Here is a 25547-nt window from a genome sequence, read left to right on the forward strand (position 1 = left end):
TAAATCAGACAGAAAAGGACAAAAATCAGATGTTTTCACTGATATGCAGCATATACAACAACAAAAAATAAACAATTGAAACAAAATATAAACAAACTCATAGATATGGACAACAGATTGGTGGTTACCAAAGGGGAGATGGGTAAATAAGGAAAATGGGTAAAGGGAGTCAAATATATGATGATAGATGGAAACTATATTTCTGGTGGTGAGCACACTATAGGGTATACACATATCAAATCATAACATTGTACACTTGAAACATATAATGTTATAAACCAAGGTCACCTCAATAATAAAAAAGAAATGTCTTTATCCTTACTTTGATTAATAGTTTGGCATGATTACAACTAAGGTACAGAAGTTTTAAAGCTAAAAAAAGTACTGGATTCATGTAAATACATTACTACATATAACAATGAAAAAGAATGAAGAGTTTCTGAATGAGTACTTGAAAATTTACAAAGCTATCAACAAAGACATTCCACACAAATCTAATTTTTATTTTTGACAAGATCATTAGAGGTAGTTTATGGAAATATGGGAGATATAAGATATATGTGGAATGAATGAATGACTGAAATTTCATCAAGATTTGACAAGTCTTATATGACGCACTTATGAATAAGAATTATGAACATATATTGATGGGTAATATAATATAAGGATATATTAATTGTTATCATACTCAAAGAGTGATGATTAACAGACCATAGTCAAAGGGAACATTTTTGATGGCTGTTTCAAACCTTACCTTTAGTTTGACTTAGTCAATATTTTTATTACTGAAGTAAAAATTCAGAAGAAACATCTTACCAGATTTAAAGAGGCTATGAAGGTTCAGGCCAAGATGGAGGCGTAGGTAGAAACATTTTGCTTCTTTGCACAACCAAAAGAAGGATAACAACCAATTTAAAAGCAATAATCAGCCAGAACAGCCAGAAAATCAAACTGCATGGAATTCTAACAACCAAGGACTTAAAAAAAAAACATTCATCCAGACCAGTAGGAGGGGCAGAGATGGACAGTGAGGTGGAGAGGACCCACAGCAAGGCTTTGAACTGGGTGGGCAAGGCAGGCCTGGCTGACTGGGAAACTAAAAACTCAAAATCTCTAGCTGTAAACTACTGTAGGGGTTGAGAAGGTAGGAGAAACTCCCAGTCCCACAGGAGAGTTTGTCGGAAAGTGGAGCTAGAGCAGAGCCAGCAAGTGTCATTGTTCCCTCTGACCCCTCCCACACAGTACCATAATGCAGCAAAGAGGGTTGCCTCACCCTGGTGAATACATAAGGCTCTGCCCCCTTACAACATAACAGGTGCACTGAGACAGAAATATGGCACAAATGAAAAGAAAAAACAAATTAAACTACAGAAAAGGACCTAAGCGACAAGGAGATAGACAACCTATCTGATACAGAGTCCAAAACACTGGTAATCAAGATGCTCACAGAATTTATTGAGCTCAGTTGCAAAATGAAAGTTGAAATGAAGGCTATACAAAGTGAAATAAAGGAAAATATACAGGGAACCAACAGTGAAGGGAGGTAACCCAGGAATCAAATCAATGATTTGGAACAAAAGGAAGAAATAAACATCTAACCAGAACAGAATGAAGAAATAAAAATTAAAAAAAAAAGAGGAGAACCTTAGGGTTGCCGGTTCAGTTCCCAGTAGGGGCACATGCCTGAGTTGCAGGCCAAGTCTTTGGTCGGGGGTGTGCTAGAGGCAACCACAAATTCATATTTCTCTCCATCTTTTCCTCCCTTCCCCTCTGTCTAAAAATAAATAAATAAAATCTTTTAAAAATAATTTAAAAAAATAATGATGAAAAACTTCCCTAACCTGGTGAAGGAAATACACATACAAGTCCAGGAAGCACAAAGAGTTCCAAACAAGATCAACCCAAAGAGTGCCACACCAAGACACAAAATAATTAAAATGCAAAGGGTTAAAGACAGAGAGGGGATCTTAAAAGCAGCAAGAGAAAGACAGTTAGTTATCTACAGGAGAGCTCCTATAAGACTGTCAGCTTATTTCTCAACAGAAATGTTGCAGGCCAGAAGGGATTGGCAAGAAATATTCCAAATGATGGAAAGCAAGTACCTATAACCAAGATTACCTAGCAAAGCTATCATTTAGCATTTAAGGGCAAATAAAGAGCTTCCTAGACAAAAAAAAAAAAAAAAAAAAAAGCTAAAGGAGTTCATCATCACCAAAACAGCATGGAGTCCACTGTTTTCCCAGGCATAATAAACTGCTTTTTCCCTTGCACTTTTTCATTGCACTCTGTGCTTATAACTATCATAGATAGTATTGGTTATCACCCTATATTTTCTTTTCCCTATTAAATTGTGAGCTCTTTGAATGGTGGCTGGGACTGCTGACTTATTTGTGTCTCTATTCCCAGTACTTAAGAAAGTACTTATTATACACATGCTCACATAGTATTTGTTCAGTGAAATAATGAAGAAATTAATATACTTGCTTAAGAGTGGTTTCAGGGTGGAAGGAGTAATCTCACATAAAGGGAGAAGAGTATTTGATTAATAATTGAGTATTAGACCAAGGGTTGGATTTTTCTTTCTTCAAACGGCCAGATAACAAATATTGTAGACTTTGGAGGCCATATATGGTCTTGGTCTCAAATTTTTCTTTATTTTGTTTCCAACCCTTTAAAAAGATAAAATCCACTGTTAGCTTGTGGACCATATAAAAATAGGCATGGACCATAGTTTGATAGCTACTGTCTTAGATAATACCTACGGGTAGAAGTTTGGAAAACAAGAGTCTATGGAGAAAATAATTGTAATCCAGATATCAGCAGAGGCTTCTCTATGTTCCTTGCCACTACCCATAAAATCTCATTAAATTTGACTTTACCTCTTGATTTGCCCTGTTATTTTAGAACCTTCCTTTACCCATCAGCAAATGTTGTTGTCTGCAGTTATGGCCTTTGGTATGTGATTGGTTTCATCCCATATCAGTTTATACCATACACACATGCACACATCTGCTCAAAGGAAGCATTTTGTGGGTTTAGTGACCTTAAGGGCTTATTGAGAAGGTTCACATCAAGCACCATTCAGGTTCTCTGCAATTGCATGTCTTTTCACCTCTTTTTCCACAGGACAAATTAATTCCTTTTAAGGCTTTATAGAAATGAAATTGTTTTATTAATTTTTCTGAAACCATGACTCTCAGGGAGTTGCCAACTCCAAGCAGGTTTATCAAGATGCTTTTACCAACAGATATAGTTTATTTCTAACAATAACCATAATAATTATGATAATGATAATATAGAAGCTGACATATATAAGACTTACTAAGGGACAGAAACACTTCTAAGAACTTTAGAATTAAACCCATGAGATAAGTATTACTATTATCCTCATTTTACAAAACAGGAAATGGAGTCACTAGAAGTTTAAATATTTTGCCCACAATTACACATAATCAGTGGAAAAGAAAGTTCCAGGGAATCAGGATGAGGGCAATCAATATTGTTCCAAGTGAAGAGGCACTGAAGGATGAAACCTGACAACCAATGCTTGTATTTGGCAGAAAGGTTAAAATTAGTAAATTTTAAAAGAACTACTTCAGTTTTCTTTGTTTGTTTATTTACTTTGTTTACTTCATAGGCACAGACAACAGTATGGTAATTACCAGAGGGAAAGGGGAATGGGGCCAGGTAGAAGAAGGTAAAGGGTTAGGGTTAGGCTTTTGACTTGACTTTGGGTAGTGAACACACAATACAATATACAGATGATGTGTTATATAATTGTACACCTGGAACCTATATAATTTTATTGATGAATTTCACCCAAATATTGATAAATTCAATAAAAATTTAATTAGTTAAAAGAGTCATTTCAGTTAGTGGGGTAGAAGCAATATTGTAAGGCATAAAATAAGAATGGCTTGTAAATATAATAGAATTAATGGTTATAAACTTACACCATACACAAAAATAAACTCAAGATAGATAAAAGACTTAAATATAAGTCATGACACTATTAAAGTCCTAGAGGAAAATATAGGAAGGAAAATTTCAGATATCCCATGGAGCAATATTTTCACTGATTCATCCTCTAGGGCAAGAGATATAAAGGAAAGAATAAACAAGTGGGGCTACATCAAACTAAAAAGCTTCAGCATGGCTAAAGAAAACATCAACAAAATGAAAAGGGAACCAATAGTATGAGAAAACATATTTGCCACTGATACCTTGGACAAGGGATTGATCTTCAAAATATATAAGAACTCACATGACTCCACTCCAGGAAGACAAACAACCCAATGCAAAAATGGGCAAAGGACCTGATGAGATACTTCTCCAAAAAGGACATACACAGAGCCTAGAGACATATGAAAAGATGCTCAGAATCACTAGCCATTAGTGAGATGCAAATAAAAACCACTATGGGATACCACTTCACACCAATCAGAATGGCCATCATAAACAAAGCAACAAACAAGTGCTAGAGGGATTGTAGAGAAAATGGAACCCTAGAACACTGTTGGTGGGAATGTAGACTGGAGCAGCCACTGTGGAAAACAGTATGGAATTTCCTCAGAAAACTAAAATTGGAACTGCCTTTTGACCTGGCCATTCCACTGTTGGGATTATACCCTAAGAACCCTGAAACACCAATCCAAAAGAGCCTATGTGCCCCTATGTTCATAGCAGCACAATTACCATAGCCAGGTGTTGGAAACAACCTAAGTGCCCATCAGTAAATGCATGGATAAAAAAACTGATACATTTACACAATGGAATACTACACATTTGAAAAAAGGAGCTCCTACCCTTTGCAACAGCATGGATGGATCTGGAGAACATTATGCTAAGTGAAATAAGCCAAGAGGTGAAAGACAAATACCATATGATGTCATCTAAAAGTGGAACCTAATCAACAAAACAAGCAAGCAAAATATAACCAGAGACACTGAAATTAAGAACAAACTGACAGTAACCAGAAGGGAGGGAGGAGGGTATAATGGGGGAAAGGAAGGAAAGGTCATCTAGGAACATGTATAAAGGATACATAGACAAAGCCAAAGGAGGGTAGGATTGAGGGCGGGAGGTAAGGATGGTTGGGGGTGGGGGAAATGGAGACAACTGTACTTGAACAACAATAAAAAAAAATCAACTAAAAAATTGAAAAATAAGCAAAAAAAAAAATGGGCAAAGGACCTGAACAGATACTTCTCCAATGAGGACATACAGAGGGCCCAGAGACATATGAAAGGATGTTCAGCATCACTAGCCATCAGAGAGATGCAAATTAAAACCACAATGAGATAGCACTTCACATGAGTCAGAATGGCCATCATAAACAAATCAACAAACAACAAGTGCTTGCACGGTTGTGGAGAAAAGGGAACCCTAGCACACTGTTGGTGAGAATGCAGACTGGTGCAGCCACTGTGGAAAACTGGAATTTCCTCAAAACACTAAAGATGGAACTGCCTTTCTATCTAGCAATCTCACTGCTGGGAGTCCACCTTAAAAATCCTGAATGACCAATTCAAAGGGACCTACCTATGCACCCCAATGCTCATAGTGGATTTATTTACAATAGCCAAGTGCTGTAATAGCCTAAGTGTACATCAGTAAGTGAGTGGATCAAAAAACGGTAGTACATTTACACAATGGAATACTATGCCGCTGAAAGAAATAAGGAACTCCTACTCTTCATAACATCATGGATGGATCTGGAGAGCATTATGCTATGTGAAATAAGCCAGACCATGGCAGACAAATACCATATGATTGTACCTATAAGGAACCTAATCAACAAAAAACAACAAAAAAAATGAGCAAAATAGAACCAGAGACTTGGAAATAAAGAACAAACTGACAGTAACCAAAGGGGGGGAGGGATAACGGGGTAAAGAAGGGGAAGGAGCAAGCAAAGGGACATGAATAGAGGGCTCATGAGCACTGACTATGGGGAGGATTGACTGTAGGAGTGGGAGAGCCTAGGGTAAGGGAGAGCAATGGGGGAAAAGGCAGAACAACTGTAACTCACCAACAATAAAAAAAAAGAAGCAATGGTTATAGACTACTTGTGCTTTGCTGTCCAGAATTTCTTCTTTATTTAATCATATGCAGTTAATTAAATCTATTCTTTTACACAGATTTTTATGTAGTGTTATTCCATTTGCCTTATAAAGGTTGTTTTATATTGTTACTAACTGTCTCTTCTTAGTATTGAATTTCTTAGGATGTGCCACAGATTGTCCTACCTACAAACCAAGATCTAGGGCCTGCTGAGGGGAAGAGTCATACATGGGGCCCTTCAACAGCCCAACTTCAAAAGTTTATTTCCATTAACCATCCACTGACACCATACAACCTTAAACTCTCTGAATTGTGTTTGGCAACAACATGAAGATCATTTTGGTAAGATGTGTGGAGACAAATACTTTATTTTTAATTGATATAAACAAACAACGTAAAATTTAACATCTTAACCATTTTAAATGTACAGTTCAGTAGTATTAAATATATTCATATTGTTTTGCAATAACAAATACATTTATGTGGACTCAAAATACTTTCTATGGAGTTGTGAGGACCTCTAGTCATTTATTTCCAAGGTTATCCTATAGGTTGCAAGAAAGATGAATAATTAGGGCAACAGTAAAATGTCATCCCAGCTAGGGAAAGGAACACTGCTCTGCTACAGCCCCACTCTCTCTCTCCATGTCTCATGTAAGAAAAAATAAGAAAGAAAAGAAAGCTTCATTGTACAAGGGAGAAGGTTTCAAAGGCATAGACTGAAAATGCTTCAGCCAGGAAAGGTATTAGGTGGCAGAGGGGAAAAAAGCTTTACACCTGTGTATTAGTTTTGTAGCGCTGCCATAAAAATTGTCACAAACTAGTTGGCTTAAAAATACATAAATTTTTCTTTCACAGTTATGGAGGCAATAAGTCTGAAATAAATGCATTGGCAGGGCCAGGGTCCCTCCAAAGGCTCTAGGAGAGAACTTTTCCTTGCTTCTTCCAGATTCTGGTGGTTGCCAACAATCCTTTGTGTTTCTTGGCCTATGGCAACATCACTCCACTCTGTCTCCATCATCACATGGCCTTCTTCCCTGTGTCTCCAAATCTCTCTTTCCTTATAAGGGTGTCAATTATTGGATTTAGGACTACCATAATTCATTATGATCTCATCTTGGTTACCTATTTCAAAATAAGGTCTTATTCACAGGTACTAGGAGTTAGGATTTTAATATATCTTTTTGGGGACAAATAGTTCAAACCACAACACCCTAAAAAAGGACAAAAACAAGTGTGAAGGCCACATCCCAAGGCATAGACCCACTGTATAATCCAAAGACTGAAACTTAATCCAAAATTAGAGAATGCCCTCTTCCCCCCACCCCACATTACAACTACATAATAAGCCTTCAGTTAAAATAAAAGTCGATTACACCTGGGAGAGCTGCAAGAAGCAGACTGTCTCTGAGGTGCAGCACAAAGGGAAGGTCCAAGACCAAGAGGACAGACAAAAACAAGATCACTAGAGAAAATTCCTGCCTCTAGGACACATACAGACAAACTGAGACACAGCCCATCTCTTATCCAGACTGATATAAATATTCACCCTAAAGTTCTATACATGTCTGGCCTTCAACAACAACAACAAAAGTTAAAAACATGCTAAAAGGCAAGAAATAACACAACTTGAACAGACAAAGCACCGTTAGAACTCACATATGACACAGGTGTTAAAATTATCAGTCAGGAAACTTAACTATGATTATACAAAATGAAAAACCAGATGGAAAATATAAGAAAGAATCAAAGGGAAATCTGTCTTTTTCTGACCCGTCACTCTTTTCTTTCTGGTTTGATTCTCTTGCAATCTCTCTTATTTTCTCTCTACATTGCCCTCTATGATTCTCTTGCAATGCTCTGCACTAGAACTGTAGACACTTCTCTAGTTTCCTTCCAAGAATTTTCTTCTTTTGCCTACCCCTTAAAAGAAGTTGTCCTTGGTCTCCATTGTTCTCTCTATACACTCTCCCTGGATGATCTCACTACATCCATGTACTCAAGAATTATCCTGATGACTGCCAAATCTCTATCTCTAGCCCTGACTTCACTCTTGAACTCCCACACCATTTGTCCTTCATCTCCATCTGGATATGCTGCAGGCATCTCAAATCTCACATACTCCAAACTGAACTCATGTTCCTACCAGTACCTAAACCTTCCCCTTCAGCCCATATCTTCAGTAGTTGTCTCACCCTGCGCTCAAGGAGTGATCCAGTGCTTTCCTCACCCTTCCCTACTAATGCCCTAATTTTTCAGATGGCTAACTTATATTTGTTCTTCAGGTTTCAACTTGGACACCAATTTCTCCAAGAATATGTCCTAAACACAAAACTCTGTGTAAGTTGCTCCTACATGTTCCTATAGCAACTTCAACATTCCTTCTAATAGAAATTATCATAGTATAGTGGTTTTTTAATACAGTTTACTTTTCTTCCATCACCATTTATTCCCCCATACCTGCTTCCACCTCCAACCCCACCCCACAATCACCACACTGTTGTCCGTGTCCATGATTCCTTGTTTTTTTTTCTTTTTTTACTCAATCCCTTCACCACCCCCAGACCCACCCTGCAGAGTTGTCAGCCTGCTCTCTATGAGTCTGTCTCTATTTTGCTTATTAATTCAGTTTGTTCATTAGATTCCAAATATGAGTGAAATCATTCTAAGGTTCATTGCCTATATCTTCCATCAGACTACATATAGGAGCCTCATCTATATTGCTCATTGGTATTTCATCAATGTGTACCACAGTCCGAGACATATACTTGGCACTCAATAAAAATTTCTTGAAGGACAAAACACACAAGCAAGCAAAATACAACCAGAGGCACTGAAATAGAGAACAAACACACAGTAACCAGGGAGGAGGGAGGAGAAGGATAATAGGGGACAGGCCATCAAGGAACATGTATAAAGGACACATGGACAAAGCCAAAGGGGGTAGGTTTGAGCGGGGGTGGGGGGCGTGATGGAATGAAAATGGAGACAACTATACTACAACAACAATTAAAAATAAATAAATTTCAAAAGGAATTTGTTGAAGAAATGAATAACTGAATCACCAAGTCTCAAGCAAGGGTCACCAGTATCAGAAATATGTACCACACAACTATTGTGTGCCATTTTACTACTGAAATTGCCTTTCGATTTGTCCCCTGGTATTATTTACCAATGCTATTATATTAGTGAAAATATCTATAATTTGTTTTACTGCAGCATATTTCTAACTTCAGTCTCAATCCTCTTTATTCTATCTCCACACAGCTGCCAGAACGATCTCAATGGAAACAAATCAGGCCATGCCACTCCAGAGCTTAATGACCTTAGTGGGCTCACAATAGCCTACAAGGTATTCCAAAACCTGAGCATAGCTTCCAAAAACCTCCAAGTCTTGGATCCTGCCAGCCCCTCCTCCAGCCACATCAACCACCAGTCCCCCATCGGCACCCTACTCTCCAGCCTCAGTAAAATAATTGCAGGTTCCCCCCAACGCCTTAGCCTTTCATCAGACTACAGATACACACACACACACACACACACACATGCTCTCACACACTTACCCTCAAGCAGCTTCCCTGACCCAACCTATGCTTTCAACAAAAAATTTATGGACCACTCACTGTACACTGTGACCATGAGTGTAACATATTTAAATCAAATAATGTAATACACTATATTAATAGAGTGCAGGGAGATGGGGGACCTCATGATCAACTCATAGATGTAGGGGAAAAGGAAGCTTCTGACAAAATCCAACACCATTTCATGAAAACAAACTCAACAAAATAGGAATAGAAGGGAACTTCTTCAACCTGATAAAGGGCATCTTATGAAAAACCCACAGATAACATCATTCATAACAGTGAAAGACTGGGTGCTTTACCCCTAGCATCAGGAAGAAGACAAGAATGTTGTTCTTTATGATCTCACCTTTAATGGGACCCTAATCAACAAAACAAAGAAACAAGCAAAATATAGCCAAAGACACTGAAACAGAGAACAGGCTGACAGTGTTCAGAGGGGAGAGGGGAGGGAATTTCAGGGGGAAAGGGGAAGGTTTTACAGGAACAAGTATAAAGGATGCATGGACAAAAACTAGGGGCGGGTGGAAATGGGAGGGAGATGGGGAGGGCTGGGGGGTGGGCTGGGATGGGAGTAAAAGAAAATTGTACTTGAACAATAATTAAAATAAAATTATTTTTTTGAAAAAGAATGTTGTTCTTGACACCCTATGCAACATTGTAATCAACATTCCAGTCAGGCCAAAGAGGCAGGGCAAATAAATAAAAGGCATCCCAATTGGAAAGGAACAAGTAAAACTATCCCTGTTTGTAGATGACATATTTGTGTATATAAATGTGTGTGTGTATACACATATACAACACTAAAGAACACACCAGAAACACAGCAACCTATTCAAGTATGCAGTAAGCGTTCAGCAGAGTTGCAGGATCCCAGATCAATGTGCAACCATTGGTTGTATTTGTATACACTAGCATGGAACAATCCAAAAAATGAGGTTAAGAAAATAATTGCTTTTACAGTATCATCCAAAAGAATAAAATACTGAGGAATAAATTTAACAAAAGACATGTAAGACGTGTACCTTGAAAGCTGCAAAACATTGCAGAGGGAAATTAAAAAGGACTGAAATAAATGGGAAGTCATCCCATGTTAGTAGATTGAACATTTAATATGGCTAAGATGACCAGAATCCCCAAGGCAATATGCATATTCAGTGCCATGCCTGTTACAGTCTAACCTGGCGTCTTTGTAAAAACCTGAAATTCCCATGGAAATGCAAGGGATGCAGACAGCCAAAACAATCTCAAAAATGAAGAACAAAGTTGGAGGATTCTCACTTCCCAATTTCAATGCTTACTGCAAAGCTATCCTAAAAAGCTATCCTAAAAAGCACTGGAATAATGATTATAGGCCAATGTTTTAGAATTTGGAGTCAGAAGTAAGCCCATATATCAATAAATAGTTGATTTGCAATATGGTTGCCAACACTGTTCAGTGGCTGAATGAAAAATCTCTTCCACAAAAACTGTTAGGATGACTGGATATCCACACACATAAGGATGAGTATGGACCCCAATCTCACACCATGTACAGATGTTAACTCGGATGGATCACAGACCAAAAGGTAAAGACAGAAACTATAAAACTCTTGGAATAAAACATAGATGCAAGTCCCCATGACCTTGCAGTGGGCAACAGTTACAAAACATGAGAGCAAAAGCATGGCCACAAACGACAGAGGAAAAAAAAAAAAGAGAGAGAGAAATTGTATGCCATCCCAATTAAGCACTTTGGTGCATCAAAAGACTCTATCTAGGAAGTGAAAGGACAACCTGTAGGATGGGAGAAACATTTGCGAATCATATATCTGATAATGGCCTATTTACCAGCGTGCATAAAGAACTCTCATGACAGAAAGGCAAGCAACCCGCAACCCAGTTTTAGGACATGGGCTAAGGACTTGCAAGTACATCTGTTTCCTCCAAGGCAGATGTACAAATGGCCAAGAGACATGTGAAAAGATGATCGACATTATTAGCCATTAGGGAAATGCAAATCAAACCATGAGATCCACTTTCCACCCACTAAGATGGCTATTATCAGCAAGGCAACAGGAAAATAAGTTTTGGTGAGGATGTGGAGAAAGTGAGACCTTCATACACTGTTGTTGGGAGTGCAAAATGGCACTGCCACCGTGGACATCAGCTGGGCGGTTCCTCAGTAAGTTAAACATAGAATGACCTTATGGCCTGGCAATTCCACTGCTAGATATATACCCAGAAGAACTGAACACAGGTGTTCAAACAGAAGCCTGTACAGGAATGTTCACCACAGCGCTAGTCACAACAGCCAGAAGGTGAAAATCACCCAAATGCCCACCAACTGATGAACGGGTGCACAACGCGTCGTCCACCCACACAATGGAAGAAGACTCAGGTGCTGACGCGTGCTGGCATGTGAGTGAACCATATCGAGAACATTATGCTAAGTGAAAGCAGCCAGACACACAAGGCCACCTATTTATTGTATGATGGCATCTCTGGAAGTCTCTCGAGTAGCCACACGTCTATGTACAGGAAGAAGGCTCCTATTAGCCTGGGTTCTGGGGGAGAGGAGAGGTTGTTGGCCTGGGGAGCGGGGCAGGGGGCGGGCAGCGGGGAATGACTGCCTCATGGGGACAGGGGTTTCTTTTTGGGTGGTCCCAGTGTTGTGGAAGTAGACAGTTTTGATGGCCGTCCGACACCACGAGTGTTGACCTGGTGCCACGGGACCATACGCGTTTGTTGCTTTTTCCATACAACGTTCCTGTCCCGTGGAAAGAGAGAGCTCCGTCGAAGGGAGGGCCCAGTGGGCCGCGTGCCCAGGGTGCCGCCAGCGCCCTCTCTTGGCAGGCCCAGGCCCGCCGGGGCCAATGGGAAAGTGGTGACCTCATGGAACGCCTGTGTCACACAGCATGCGCCTCCACCAACCAGGGGCCAGTCTGTGGTTGCTAGGATACGCAGTAGGAACCTGTGTACCAGCCATCTAGGGAGGTTGGGACCAACTGCCCAATCTCACCTTGCCGCACCTTGCCGCACCTTGCCGCACCTTGCCGCACCCCGCAGCACCCCGCAGCGCACTGCAGAGCTACGCCGGTGGGACCAAGAGCACCCAACGCCCAGCATGCCTGGTCGAAGGAGCCGTAGGGGGTCGTCCGGTACCGGTCACCGTCGCCAGAGGCGGACCCGCACCCGCACCCGCACCGCCAGAGCTGAGCTGCTTTTCTCGGTCAGCCACCTGGAGCGCCTCCTGCGCGAAGGCCACTACGCCCAGCATCTGACCCCATCTGCACCCGTGTTCCTTGCGGCCATCGTGCAGTATCTGACCGCCACGGTCCTGCAGCTGGCCGGGAACGAGGCCCAGAGAAGCGGCTGCAGGCGCATCACCCCACAGCTCGTGGACATGGCCATCCACAACAACGCGCTGCTCAGTGTCTTCTTTGGGAGCACCACTGTTTCCCAAGTGGCCCCGGGCTGGCAGTAGCTGCCCAACAGGACGTGGCTTCTCCGGGCCTCAACCCCAGGGCGTCAGGCCTGTTCGCAGCCCAAGTAGCCCGTGCCTGCCTGGTGCCTTGGGCAAAGTCATTGAAAATAAACTGTTTACACTTGAAAGAAACCCATGTGCCTGCTTCGGTCACTGTGTCTGCGTGGTGGTTGAGAGACTGAACTCCTTGGAGGGATCGGGGCGGGGTGGTGTCTGCTGGTGGGTGAGGGTGGAATCAGGGATGGCGAGAGGAGCGGCCTCTGGGGGTGACAGTGCAGGCCGTGGCCCTGGGTGGGAGAGGCTGCCTGAGATGGCTGTGAGGATGGGGTGAGGAAGACTCCCCCACGGCCTCTGAGCAAGTCAAAGCCCATCAAAGTCCCCCAAAGGATGGTATTCATTGGGGTGGAGTACCCAGACCGTGACTAAGGCATCGTGATAAGGTGACTGTGTCATGCCAACTCGGGTGCTGGATGGAGGAGGGGACAAAGGGCTTGGCATGGCCTCCAGCGGGGCAGTGGATGGAAGGGAAGATTGAGGAGTGGGGGTGGAAGGCAATCAAGACAGATGCAAAATCGGAATGATGGTGACGTGGGATCACAAGTTTAGTTTTGGTCCTGTTTTCCTAGAGGTGCTGGGAGAGACCACAGCAACCGAGGTAACGAGCTGTCATCTAGAAACAGACGGTGTTTGGCCAGGCCCCGCCCCAGGATCCGTGACTTGTTTATGCCTTTAGCACTGCTCAAGGCCTAGTCCCAGGAGCCCGAGATTTCCTTATCATACTGCCAGGAGGGGGCACGGGTTTCTATTGCGAGATCCTGTGCTGGCGCTTACGCATAGCCCGAAGCAGGATGCAGGTCAGGTCGCAGTTAGCAGCCTGCCCTGGTAACGTCTGCTCAGCGGAAGCCCTCGGGCTGGGAACATGGCGGCAAGGCATCCGCTGCTAGCCTGGGTGGCTTTTTGGGCCCGGGGCCCAATGCCGGGGACTTCCTGGCCAGGTATCGCCAGGTGTTGAACAAACTGAAAAAGCAGTTCCTGTGGAAGCCTAACCTGGTGGACGCTGAGGAGCAGTTCGGACAATTGGGCCGAGAGCTGCACACCCAGGAGTGCCTGCCTTATGCGGCCTGGTGCCAGCTGGCGGTTGCGCGCTGCCATCAGCCGCTCTTCCACGGGCTGGGCCGGGGAAGCTCTGGCCCTCACCGAGGCCGCCCACCTCTTCCTGTGGCAGGAGCCAGACCCCGCGCCAGCACCTTATCTGCCCCGCTGCCTACGGGGAACCGCTGCAGGCAGCTGCCAGCACCCTGGGTGCCGTTGTGTGCCTGCACCTTGAGTTGGGCCAGCCAGCTGCCGCTGCTGCCCTCTGCCTGGAGCTGGCCGCCGCCCTCCGCGACCTGGGTCAGCTGGCCGCTGCCTGTGTCCAGTGCGCCGCCCACCTGCAGCTGCCCCAGCTGCCCCTGGCCACGCCTCACTCGCTCGGGGACACCGCCTCCTGTCAGCTGTTTAGCGCGTGACTACAATGGCGCCTTGGCGCTCTTCACGCGCATGCAATGCCTGGCGCAGGAGCATGGCAGCCACCCGATGCGGCCTCCGCCACCCCTGCTGCAGCTGCATTCACAGGTACAGCTGCAGCCACAGCCACCTATGCTCCAGCTTGGTCGTGGTGTGGCTGGGGCCCAACCCACCACGCTGTGCGCTGTCTGTCGGAATGCCCGCTTTGTGGCCACGCCCTCTGGTGCCTTGCTTGGTGCCTTCTGGGAGGTGGTGGTCCGCTGCAAGGTGCCCCGCATGTTGCTGGTGCTCCTGCAACCACCGCTAGCCAAACTCCTCCCGGAGCATGTCTACACCTTGGAGAAGTACTCCTGGGAGGCTTTCGACAGCCATGGGCAAGAGACCAATGGCCAGCTTCCAGAGGAGCTCTTTCTGTTGCTCCAGTCCTTGGTCATGGCTACCCATGAAAAGGACACGGAAGCCCTCAAATCGCTGCAGGTGGAGATGTGGCCACTGTTGAGTGCCAAGCAGAACCACCTCCTTCACCTTGTTCTGTGAGAAACCATCTCCCCCTCAGGACGAGTTCCGATTAATCATATTAACCAAGTAGCTTTGCCTGTTACCAACCTCACACATCCACCTTTGCCTTTGGAGGGAAATAAAAGACATTGACCCAATGATTCTACTTTTGTTTAGCTTATTCTTCTTGCCACCACAGGAATTTAGTTGACTGAAAATTACTGTATCCCAGAGACTTATTTCCATAATAGTGGGAGAATAAACAATATAATAGGATCTGAATAGAGCAAGTGGCTCTCTTCCCAAAAACTGCAACATAAAAATGAGAATGCTTTATCCCTTTCCTCTTCCACCCAAGTCGACTTGTCCGTGCCCCTACCCCCAAATCTTTGTTTGATTTTCAGGATTTTATTTTGTACAGCTGTCTAAATACTTAAGCTATGTGATTTTTTTACTGTGGTTAATTTCTTGGAGTGTTTCTATATCTATGTGATCACCCAGTTTCTCCTCTGTTTTATCCACCCCATACGTATACATGGTATTCCATACATTGTTGCTATAGCCCTAAATCCATGATAAAGCCATTCTAATAATCCTGACTTGTGGTTTATATTTACTTCATCTATAACATGGGAATAACTTAGATACTTGTCAGGATGCAGAAAGCAGGAACAGATAGTTCTCTTTCAATTCCAAGATGTACTTATTTATTTAAAATTGACAGTGTACCTTGTATACAATATCCCAGACAATGAGTCCACAGAGATCATTTACTTAAACAGCTGCAAAGCAAATGTGTCTGGTGCAATCGTGGGTTGAGAGTGTGGTTGGAGGAAAATGGAGGTCCGACACAAATGTGTCAGGTATGCATTGGAATTCACATGTCTGATTCTATTCTGAGAGTACCCATAATCTTTTATTTGTAGTAGGAATCTTTCTGTAACTCTTATTTAACTCAACAATGTGAAATCAGCACAGTTCTTTGGTGTTGTGTGATTGTGTATATGATAACATGATGGCATTCTGTTAAAAAATACTAACTTTTCAAGGCTTTTTGGTCAAAATGCTACATGCAAACCAATTTAGCTGTTTTTTTCTAATTCAGTTTTATTTTCTTCACACTTTTGAGAGTGATTAACAATCACTCCTCAGAGTATCTGACTCAATCATTCAGCTTTGGGGAAATGCACCCATTTAGGCTAAAGTTGTATACACTACTAATCTTTTGGGATGAGATCTGAGGACACAGTTTGGGGGTAGATTTTCATTTTGCATTTTGGGGGGCATGTGGACAGTTGTCACTATGAGTTAAGTGCCCTAAAATGGGTGGGACTTTTGGGGTATTCTTTTCTACTTCTGTTTCAACAGTGTGGAAGAAATAAGTAAGGATCTACAGGACACACCTATTTGAGACAGATTGAGCCATGATTCCTGTGTTCTCACTTGGCTGCCAGGAAAGGTCCATTGGGGCCCAAAGAACCTAGTCCAGTTTACTGAAAAAGTGGTAAGGGTGCATGCTCCTATATGCTTTTGCTTTTCCTGGTACACTCCTCTCACCCTGGGCTGCAAGTCCGGCCTGCTGCCTTACTGTCTTATGACAGGAACACTTAAGAATTATGTAATGAGACTGGTGATAGTATTTGATTTGGACTTAAGAAATATACCCTTAGGGATCTGGTCCAAATTCCTTGCATTGAGGCGGTGGATGCAGTGGGGGAGGAATTACCAGAGACCCAGGTATTAAGTATACAAGCAGTATTGATCAGAGTTCTCCAGACATACAAAAAACAAAACAAAACAAACAAACAAAAAAACAGAATCAATCTCTCTCTCTCTCTCTCTCTCTCTATATATATATATATACACACACACACACACACACACACACAATATATATATATGTATATATATATATCTGTCTATCTTTCCAATCTCATGTGAGTGGAAGCTTGGAAAGTCCAACATCTACAAAGCGGGCTAGAGACTCAAAAAAAAAGAGGTGCAGTTGGAGTCCAGAGGCATCTGCAGGTGAAATTTCCTCTTTTTCCAAGGAAGTCACTCTTTTTTTCCTTTTTTAATTCTTGTTTATTCCATTATAGTTGTCTCAATTTTTCCCATTTGCCCTCTTCCACCCAACCCACCACTTGCTCCCACAGTCAATCCCCACACAGTTGTCCATTCTTTTTCTATTAAGGCTTTTAATGGATTTAATGAGGCCCACAGCCATTCTCAAAGTCTGCTGATTTAAATTTTAAACTCAACTAAAAAATACCCTCACAGTACATTTACAATAATGTTTACCAAATATCTGGATACTGTGGACTAGCCAAGTTTGCACATAAAAGTGATAATCACAAGTATACCCTTTAGCAACTTGGCACACAGATACATCTTAAAACATACTGAAACTCCCCAAAAGGAAAATAACAAGGTCCTACTTTGACCTAATATGATACAATTACCCTGTGTACAAACAAAATTGCAATAACCCTTTTCCTAGTTGAAGATTTAAAGTCCTTGGGTAATGTTTACTCTTTTCCTTGACATCCAGAAACTTAAATAATATCATTTAAAGTTATAAATACTTAAATACTATGATATAAAGTCAATAGATTTTATATGCTAGGATAAAAGAGGGAAGAAAAATTTTATGCACAGAAACATTCACAAACATTGATAACAAAATAAAAAAGGAATGCTCATGACAATTACATTACTTATGTCTGTAACTGGTCACGTGGTCCTAACTGATATTCATAATTACCCCTTTCACTGTCTTTCCTATATCACATTTGACCTCAGCAAGTACCTCAACTGATTGTGGTCCTTTAGCTGGTGGAGTAACCCAAGCTGCATTTCTCAAGACTATGGAACATTAGTATACTACCCCTGCCTGAATTTGGTTATGATAGTTTTCCATTGGCTTTAACCACAGAGAATGGTAAGTAATACTAAGAGATACTGTAAGGGATCTTCCATACTCCAGACATGGCAGTCCTTACCTCCATTACTTACTGTGGAGCAGTAGTACAACTTCCCCTTGGTAGTCATGATTAATCACCCCAGCCAGCATAGCAACTCCCTTTTCTGCCTATAGATTCATAGGCATGAGAAGCACAGAGTAGCCAAGTGTCAGTCTTAACTTCCAGTTCAATGGAATCATTCCTGTGTCTACTAACTGAAATATTTATCCTTCGGCAACTATTTTTAAGCCAGGTGAGCATAAGGTTTCAGGGACAGGAAACAAAAACTTTGCTACTGGGTCACTAAAAGTAATAGTGAGTGGTGCTAATCTCATTTTTACCCTTTGATTCCTGGACCAAGTATCCTGGCTATTGGAAAAACGTCATTCTGGAGAAACTTTCTCTAGCCCTGCAAGGTATTGCCAACTAGTTGATGCTGCAAATGAGTCTTCATAAGGCCATTCCACTGTTCTAGAAATCCAGTTGCTTCAGGATGTTGGAGAGTATGGTAAGATCAGTAAATTCTATGAATGTGGGCCCATTGCTGCACTTCATTTGCTGTTAAGTGTTCCTTCATAAGAAGCAGTGTGGGTGGAATACAATGACGGTGGATAAGGTATTTCGTAACTCCATGAATGGTAGTTTGGACTGAAGAATTGTATGCAGGGATGAGAAGAGAAATATATATTCAGAATTAGGATCTATTCCAGTGAGGAGAAAACACTGCCCCTTACCTGAAAGATGTGGTCCAATATAATCAACCTGTCACCAGGTAGCTGGCTAATCTAGCAATGCCAGAGAATCTGGTAATGCAAGAGAATCTGGCAGAGAGAAGAGGAAAACGCAGCCATATCAGTAGAATTCTATTCAGGCTAGAATACAATATTACTGCAGATATCAAAAAGAAAGTACACTAAGACACAAACAGACAGAGTAGAACTGAAGAGAGTTAACTCTTGCTAGCTAAAGACGATTAATCTGGAGTTTTCCCAATATTTTTCAAAGAAAAACAAAGAGGAAAAAAGTAAAGCTTACATAAAAAATAATGATGAACACACAAAAGCCCCAAACCTATGGGACACAGTGAAGGCAGTCTGGGAGCAAAGTTCATAGCAATAAAGGTTTACCTAAAAAGATAGAAACATTTCAAATAATCAACCTAACCCTACACCTACAAGAACTCGAGGAACAACAACAAAGACAGCCTAGAGCAAGTAGAAGGAAGGAAATAACCAAGATCAGAGCAGAATTAAATGACACAGAGACTAAAAGAACAATCCGAAGGATCAATAAATCCAGGAGCTGATTCTTTGAAAACATAAACAAAATTGACAAGCCTTTAATCAGACTATTAAGAAAAAAAGGAGACAGGTCCTAAATGAATAAAATCAGAAATGAAAGAAGAGAAATTATAATTGATAACAAGGAATTACAAAGAATTGTCAAAAATTACTACAAACAAATATGTGGCAAAAAAAAATTGACAACCTGGTTGAAATGAACAATTTCTAGAAGCATATAATCTTCCAAAACTGAATCAAGAAGAAACAGAAAGCTTGAAAAACTGATAAGAGCTAGTGAAACGGAATCAGTAATCAAAACACTCCAGGCACACAAAAGCCCTGGACAAGATGGCTTCAAAGGAGAATTTTACAAAATATCTAGGGAAGAGAACTCCTATCCTCCTTAAACTATTTCAAAAATTCAAAAACAGGGAAGGTTCCCAAACTCTTCTAATGAGGCCATTATTATCCTAATTCCAAAACCAGATAAAGACACAACAAAAAGAAAACTTCAGGCCAATATTGCTGATGAACATACATGCTAAAATCCTCAACAAAATATTGCCAAATCAAATCCAGCAATACATTAAAAAGGTCATACTCCATGATCAAGTGGGATTCATCACAGGGAAGAAAGGATGGTATAATATTTGCAAATCAAAATGAAAGATAAAATCACATGATCATGTCAACAGATGCTGAAAAGGATTGCATAAAGTACAGAACCCACTTACAATTAAAAACACTCAGCAAATTGGGAATAGAGGGAGCATACCTCAGTATAATAAAGGCCATATATGAGAAACCTACAGCCAACATCATACTCAATGGGCAAACACTAAAAGCCTTCCCACTAAGGTCAGGAACAACATAAGGATGTCCGCTTTCACCACTTCTATTGAACATAGTATTGGAAGTCCTAGCCACAGCAATCAGACAAGAAAAAGAAACAAAAGGCATCCAAATTAGAAAGGAGAAAGTAAAATTGTCATTGTTTGCACATGACATGATAGTGTCCATAGAAAACCTTATAACTCTACCAAAAAACTATTTGATCTAACAAGTGTATTTGGCAAAGCAGCCAGATACAAAGTCAATATTCAGATGTCAAAAGCATAATTGTACAACAAAAACAATTTATCAGAAATAGAAATGAGGGGTAAAACCATTTACTATAGTAACAAGAAAAATAAAGTACTGGGAATAAAGTTAAAAAAGGAGGTAAAAGACCTGTACCCAGAAAACTACACAATGCTGAAGAAAGAAATTAAGGAAGACACAAATAAATGGAAGCATATACTGTGTTAATAGACTGGAAGAACTAACATCATCAAAATGTCCATACTACCCAAAGCAATTAATAGAGTCAATGCAATCCTTATTAAAATGCCAATGACATATTTCACAGATATACAAAAAGATTTCAAAAATTTATATGGAACCATAAATAATCCCAAATAGGCACATCAATTTTGAGAAAGAAGAACAAAGCAGGAAGGGTAACAATACCTGACATCAAACTATATTACAAGGTCACTGTAATCAAACAGTCCGGCACTGGCATAAAAACAGACACACAGATCAATGGAACAGAATAGAGAGCCCAGAAATAAACCCAAGTGTCTATGGTCAATTAATATTCAACAAACAGGAATGAAGCATAGAATAGAATACAAATAGCCTCTTCAACAAATGGTGTTGGGAGATCTGGACAGCTACATGCAAAAAAGAGAAATTCCACCACCAACTCACACCATACACAAAAATAAATTCAAAGTGAATAAAAGACTTAAATATAAGTTGTGATACCATAAAAGTCATAGAGGAGAACATAGGCAGGAAAATCTCAGATATTCCATGCAGCAATATTTTCACCGATATGTCCTCAAGAGCAAGGGACATAAAGAAAAGAATAAACAAATGGGACTAACATCAAATTAAAAAGCTTCTGTATGGCTAAAGAAAACATCAACAAAATGTAAAGGGAACTGACCATATGGGAAAATATGTTTCCAAATGATACATACGTCAGACAAAGGTTTGATCTCCAAGATATATAAAGAATTCACACAACTCCACTCCAGGAAGAGTGGAGACCACCAATCCAATAAAAAAAAGTGGGCAAATTACTTGAAAAGACACTTCTCCAAGGAGGACATACAGAGGGCCCAGAATCACATGAAAGGATGCTCAGTATCACTAGCCATCAGAGAGATACAAGTTAAAACCACAATAAGATACCACTTCACACTTATCAGAATGGCCATCATAAACAAATCAACAAACGACAAGTAATAGAGAGGTTTGGAGCAAAGGGAACCCTGGCACGTTGTTGGTGAGAATGCAGACTGGTGCACCCACTGTGGAAAACAGAATTAAATTTCCTGGAAAAACTAAAGATGGGATTGCCTTTCATCCAGCAATTCCATTGCTGGAGTTATACGCTAGGAATCCTGAAACACTAATTCAAAAGAATCTATGCACCCAATGTTTATAGCAGCACAATTTTTAATAGCCAAGTGCTGGAAGCAACCTAGGTGCCACTAATAATGAGTGGATCACAAAACTATGGTACATTTACAAAATGGAATACTACGTAGTAGAAAGAATGAAGCAGCTCCTACCCTTTGAGACAGCATGGATGGAACTGGAAAGCATTAAGGTAAGTGAAATAAGCCAGGCAGTGAAAGACAAATACCATATGATCTCACCTATAAGTGGAACCTAATCAACAAAACAAATCAGCAAGTGAAATATAACCAGAGACATTGAAATAAAAAAACAAACTGACAGTAACCAGAGGAGAGGGAGGAAGGGGATCATAGGGGAAGAAGGGAAAGGGTCATCAAGGAACATGTATAAAGGACTCATGGACAAAGCCAAAAGGAGAAATGTTTGAGGGTAGGAGGTGGAGGTGGTTGGAGCAGGGGAAAGTGGTGGCGGAAAATTGGAGACAACTGTACTTGAACAACAATAAAAAAGTACTGATACATTATACAACATGGATGAACCTTGAAAGCTTCATGAATAAAAGAAGCAAGTCACAGAAGACCACATACTGTATGATTCAATTTATATGAAATGTCCAGGCTAGGCAAATCAATAGGAACAGAAAGCAGATTATTGGTTGCCAAGGGCTGGGGTTGGTAATGGGGATTAACTGCACATGGTTAAGAGAGGTGTAATTGAGGTGATGGAAATATCTAAAATTGTGGTGATTAGGTTGCACGACTCAACAGACTTACTAAAAGCCCTTGATGTGTACACTTAAAATAAGTCAGTTTTATGGTATGTAAATTATGTCTCAAAATAAAATTGTTAAAGCAACTTGGAAAGCAGAGAAGAAAAGCTCATCTCTTAGACAGCATATCAGGGATCATGCAAAGCTCATTAGGCTGTTGTATGTTGCCGCTGCTGCTGCTGCTGCTGTGGTGTGGTAGGAGCAGTGGTTTTCCCATGAGGGCTCAGGGTCAAGCAATGTTTTGGGTCTTTTAAAATGAAAATTTAAAAATTACTAAAGAAGAATGATTTTGTCTTGAAATTTGGAATAGCAGGCGAGGGCAAACAGAAGTTGATGAGTTTTAAAAATATGCAGGATGCATGGGGAGGGCTGGGGGGATGGGTTGGGATAGGAGTAAAAGACAGAAAACTGTACTTGAACAACAATTAAAATTAAAAAAATATGCAAGATGCAGATGTGACAACATTTTGTACTGATTAGATACAGGGAATGGGCAAGAGTGAGGATGCCTCAGACTTAGCATGCTTCAAGTGGAATTCCTGTTGTCCTCCCAAAGGTACTGTCCCCTGTGCTGCCAATCTCAGTGAGTGGGTCAGCATCCTGGCATGGAGTAAGCGTTCATTGATTGTCTTTGGAGTAAAAGAGTGAATGAACAGAGTAAAATATGGCCAAAGCACTCCCCAGGTCCTGCCAAACAGCCAGTCCTAAACCCACCCTCAAGACTGGCCCGGCAGACGTCTATCACAATTTCCCTCTCATTTATTTATCAGCCATTTGGGAAATCGTCAGATCCTATGCCCTGAAGGACACCCACTTTCATGTCAGCCATTCCTTGTCTAGAACCTGCAGGTGTGGCACAGATGAGGCTTTGCCAGAAGCCTCTTAGTCTATAAATCCTTTACATGAAGTCAATGGCAGGTGCATGTACAATCTGTACAAGCATGGGGAATGTTTGGTGTTGCAGAAAGAAGGTCACAAAAGTTCCCAACTGGTGGATCATTTTGGCTCCAACCAGAGAGACTCTTCCTACAAAAGAAGTTTATTAAATCAGCCCCCCAACCCTGCCCCTTCCTGGAAGTCAGAAAACACAACTTCCATAAAGACTGAAGTCCCCAGGTGAAGTTTGGATATTTTACTGCTGTTCTTAGGTTTGACAAACAGAGATAGACAAATGCTTGTGATTCCTAGCACAGATGCAAAAAAAATGGTATGATCCATTTCAGTCCACACTTTCCAGAAATAAAGAATGAGGTAGGGCACTGAGAAGACGCCCCCAGGCTCAACCAACCCAGGGAATATTCTCTGGTTAAGAAGAGAAGTGAAATTTGCAACCCAGAAGGGAAATCTCACTGTGTAAGCAGAAGAATTGGGGGTGTAGACATTTGATGAAGTACACTTTTTTAAACCCCTTTTAGTCATACCGTTAGATAAACATCCTTTCCAATGATAAAACCCAAGTCATTTCTGGCCCTTTTCCTGGAAGAGCTTTTTGTTGCTGTCAGGTTACAGGAACAGCAGTACGAGGCCATATTCTGGGCATGGAGCCCAGGACTCGAAGGGAGTCTAGAGAACATCTGGTGTACTTGATATATAGAAGCCAGAACTGCATGTGTGTGTTTGTGTGTGTTTGTTTCCTTCTGTGCTGACTCATAGCATTGAAACCTCTGTGGAAACACCCCCACCCTTTTAGCTAGCCAGTTTGTGCACACCCCTTTGGCTCCGCCTTAATTCAAGAGGAGGAAGGAAAACGAATTCAAGAGTTGCTCTCAAGCATCTAGAATTCTTTGCCTCCCACCTCTTGAGAAGAAAAAGTTAGTCCCAGCCCTGACTCAGTCCATTAAAAACTGGATTGTGCTCTTAAAGCACCAACTTTATTTGAGCTTTTGGATAAAATTTGAAGAAAAGAATTCACAAGTATTGTGGACTGTGCAGAAGTCAGGGACTGACAACTGGCAGTGAAAACAGAAAGATGGCAGACCTGAGGTCCAACATTCAAGCAGACCCTGAAATTGAGCTTTTCGTGAAGGTAAGTTTTCTAATTATAATAATAAAATACAGAATATAGTATTTTTTGACACTGGACTTCACCTTCAAAAAAAGTCAACATTTGTGCTAGCAATAAGAAATAATTTTTTAGTTGTATTTCTATTCTGAGTCCTAGAATGATGCCTTGGTGTTTAGTTGTTCTTAAATAATGATAGGTAGACATCTCACCTGCAGAAAGCAAGGAAATGGTGGAAAGAATAATAGACAAGTTGATAGAGTAACTAAATTCTTTTCTTAGTGGCTAACCTGGACAAATCCTTCCCCCCATCTCAACTTTTGTTTCTCCATCTATATAATGAAGGATGTTGAATAAATGATCCTTAAGGGTTTTCCAGCTCTCACAATCTATATTTTATGAAATAGGTTTTGAGAGGCCTAAATGGAGAAGTCCAACAATAGCCTGAGAGCCCCATTCCCACACATGGCCCAGACAGAGCTTTCTAAAATTCTCCCACAATGGACAAACATCACAACAGGGCCACACAGACACTATAGGAGAAAAAGCCAACAGTCTATGTGCCTGTTATGTGAGGAGACGGCATTTTAGAATGCTATGCTTCCTCTTTATGGTTTGTCTTGGTATTTTTTTTTGTCTTAACTTTTCAGAAAAGCCCTTTGGAAAACCCCTAAAGCAGGAGAAAGAAACATGTGTTTCTAAATTAGCTCATCAAGAAAAATAATTATGTAGGGGATATTCCAAGTAGAAATTACAGTTTCTTAAATCCCTGCTTATATTAACTATTTTTTCTCTATACTTTCATCAACTATTAGAAGTATTCAGGATGATAATAACAACAAACTCCTTTTTATTGTTGCTCAATTACAGTTGTCCCCATTTACCCCAATTACTCCCCCCTTCCATACCCACCCTCACCTCCCATATTTAATCCTCCCCTC

The 25547-nt window shown here is 41.1% G+C and overlaps 2 protein-coding genes and 1 pseudogene across 2 annotated transcripts in view; all 3 read left to right on the forward strand.

The window, feature by feature from the left end:
* The first annotated feature begins 12750 nt into the window (after positions 1-12750).
* LOC114505443 (histone H2A-Bbd type 2/3-like) lies at positions 12751-13113 on the forward strand. The gene has a single exon (XM_028523345.2). The coding sequence runs from the start codon at positions 12754-12756 to the stop codon at positions 13111-13113; it is 360 nt and encodes a 119-aa protein (XP_028379146.1). The 5' UTR covers positions 12751-12753.
* Positions 13114-13693: 580 nt separating this feature from the next.
* On the forward strand, positions 13694-15716 carry LOC114505719 (annotated as a pseudogene).
* Positions 15717-24333: 8617 nt separating this feature from the next.
* The window catches only part of CLIC2 (chloride intracellular channel 2), a 30445-nt gene continuing 29231 nt past the window's right edge, over positions 24334-25547 (forward strand). The window contains exon 1 of the mRNA XM_028522683.2: positions 24334-24630. Coding sequence (XP_028378484.1) covers positions 24574-24630 — 57 coding nt within the window. The 5' untranslated portion in view covers positions 24334-24573. The remainder of the gene's footprint in view (positions 24631-25547) is intronic.

Source organism: Phyllostomus discolor, chromosome X (genome assembly GCF_004126475.2).
Source record: "Phyllostomus discolor isolate MPI-MPIP mPhyDis1 chromosome X, mPhyDis1.pri.v3, whole genome shotgun sequence".
Taxonomy (NCBI): domain Eukaryota; kingdom Metazoa; phylum Chordata; class Mammalia; order Chiroptera; family Phyllostomidae; genus Phyllostomus; species Phyllostomus discolor.

What these genes read in the sequence shown, in the direction of transcription:
- LOC114505443 (XM_028523345.2), top strand. Translation starts at nt 12,754, where the DNA reads ATGCCTGGTCGAAGGAGCCGTAGGGGGTCGTCCGGTACCGGTCACCGT.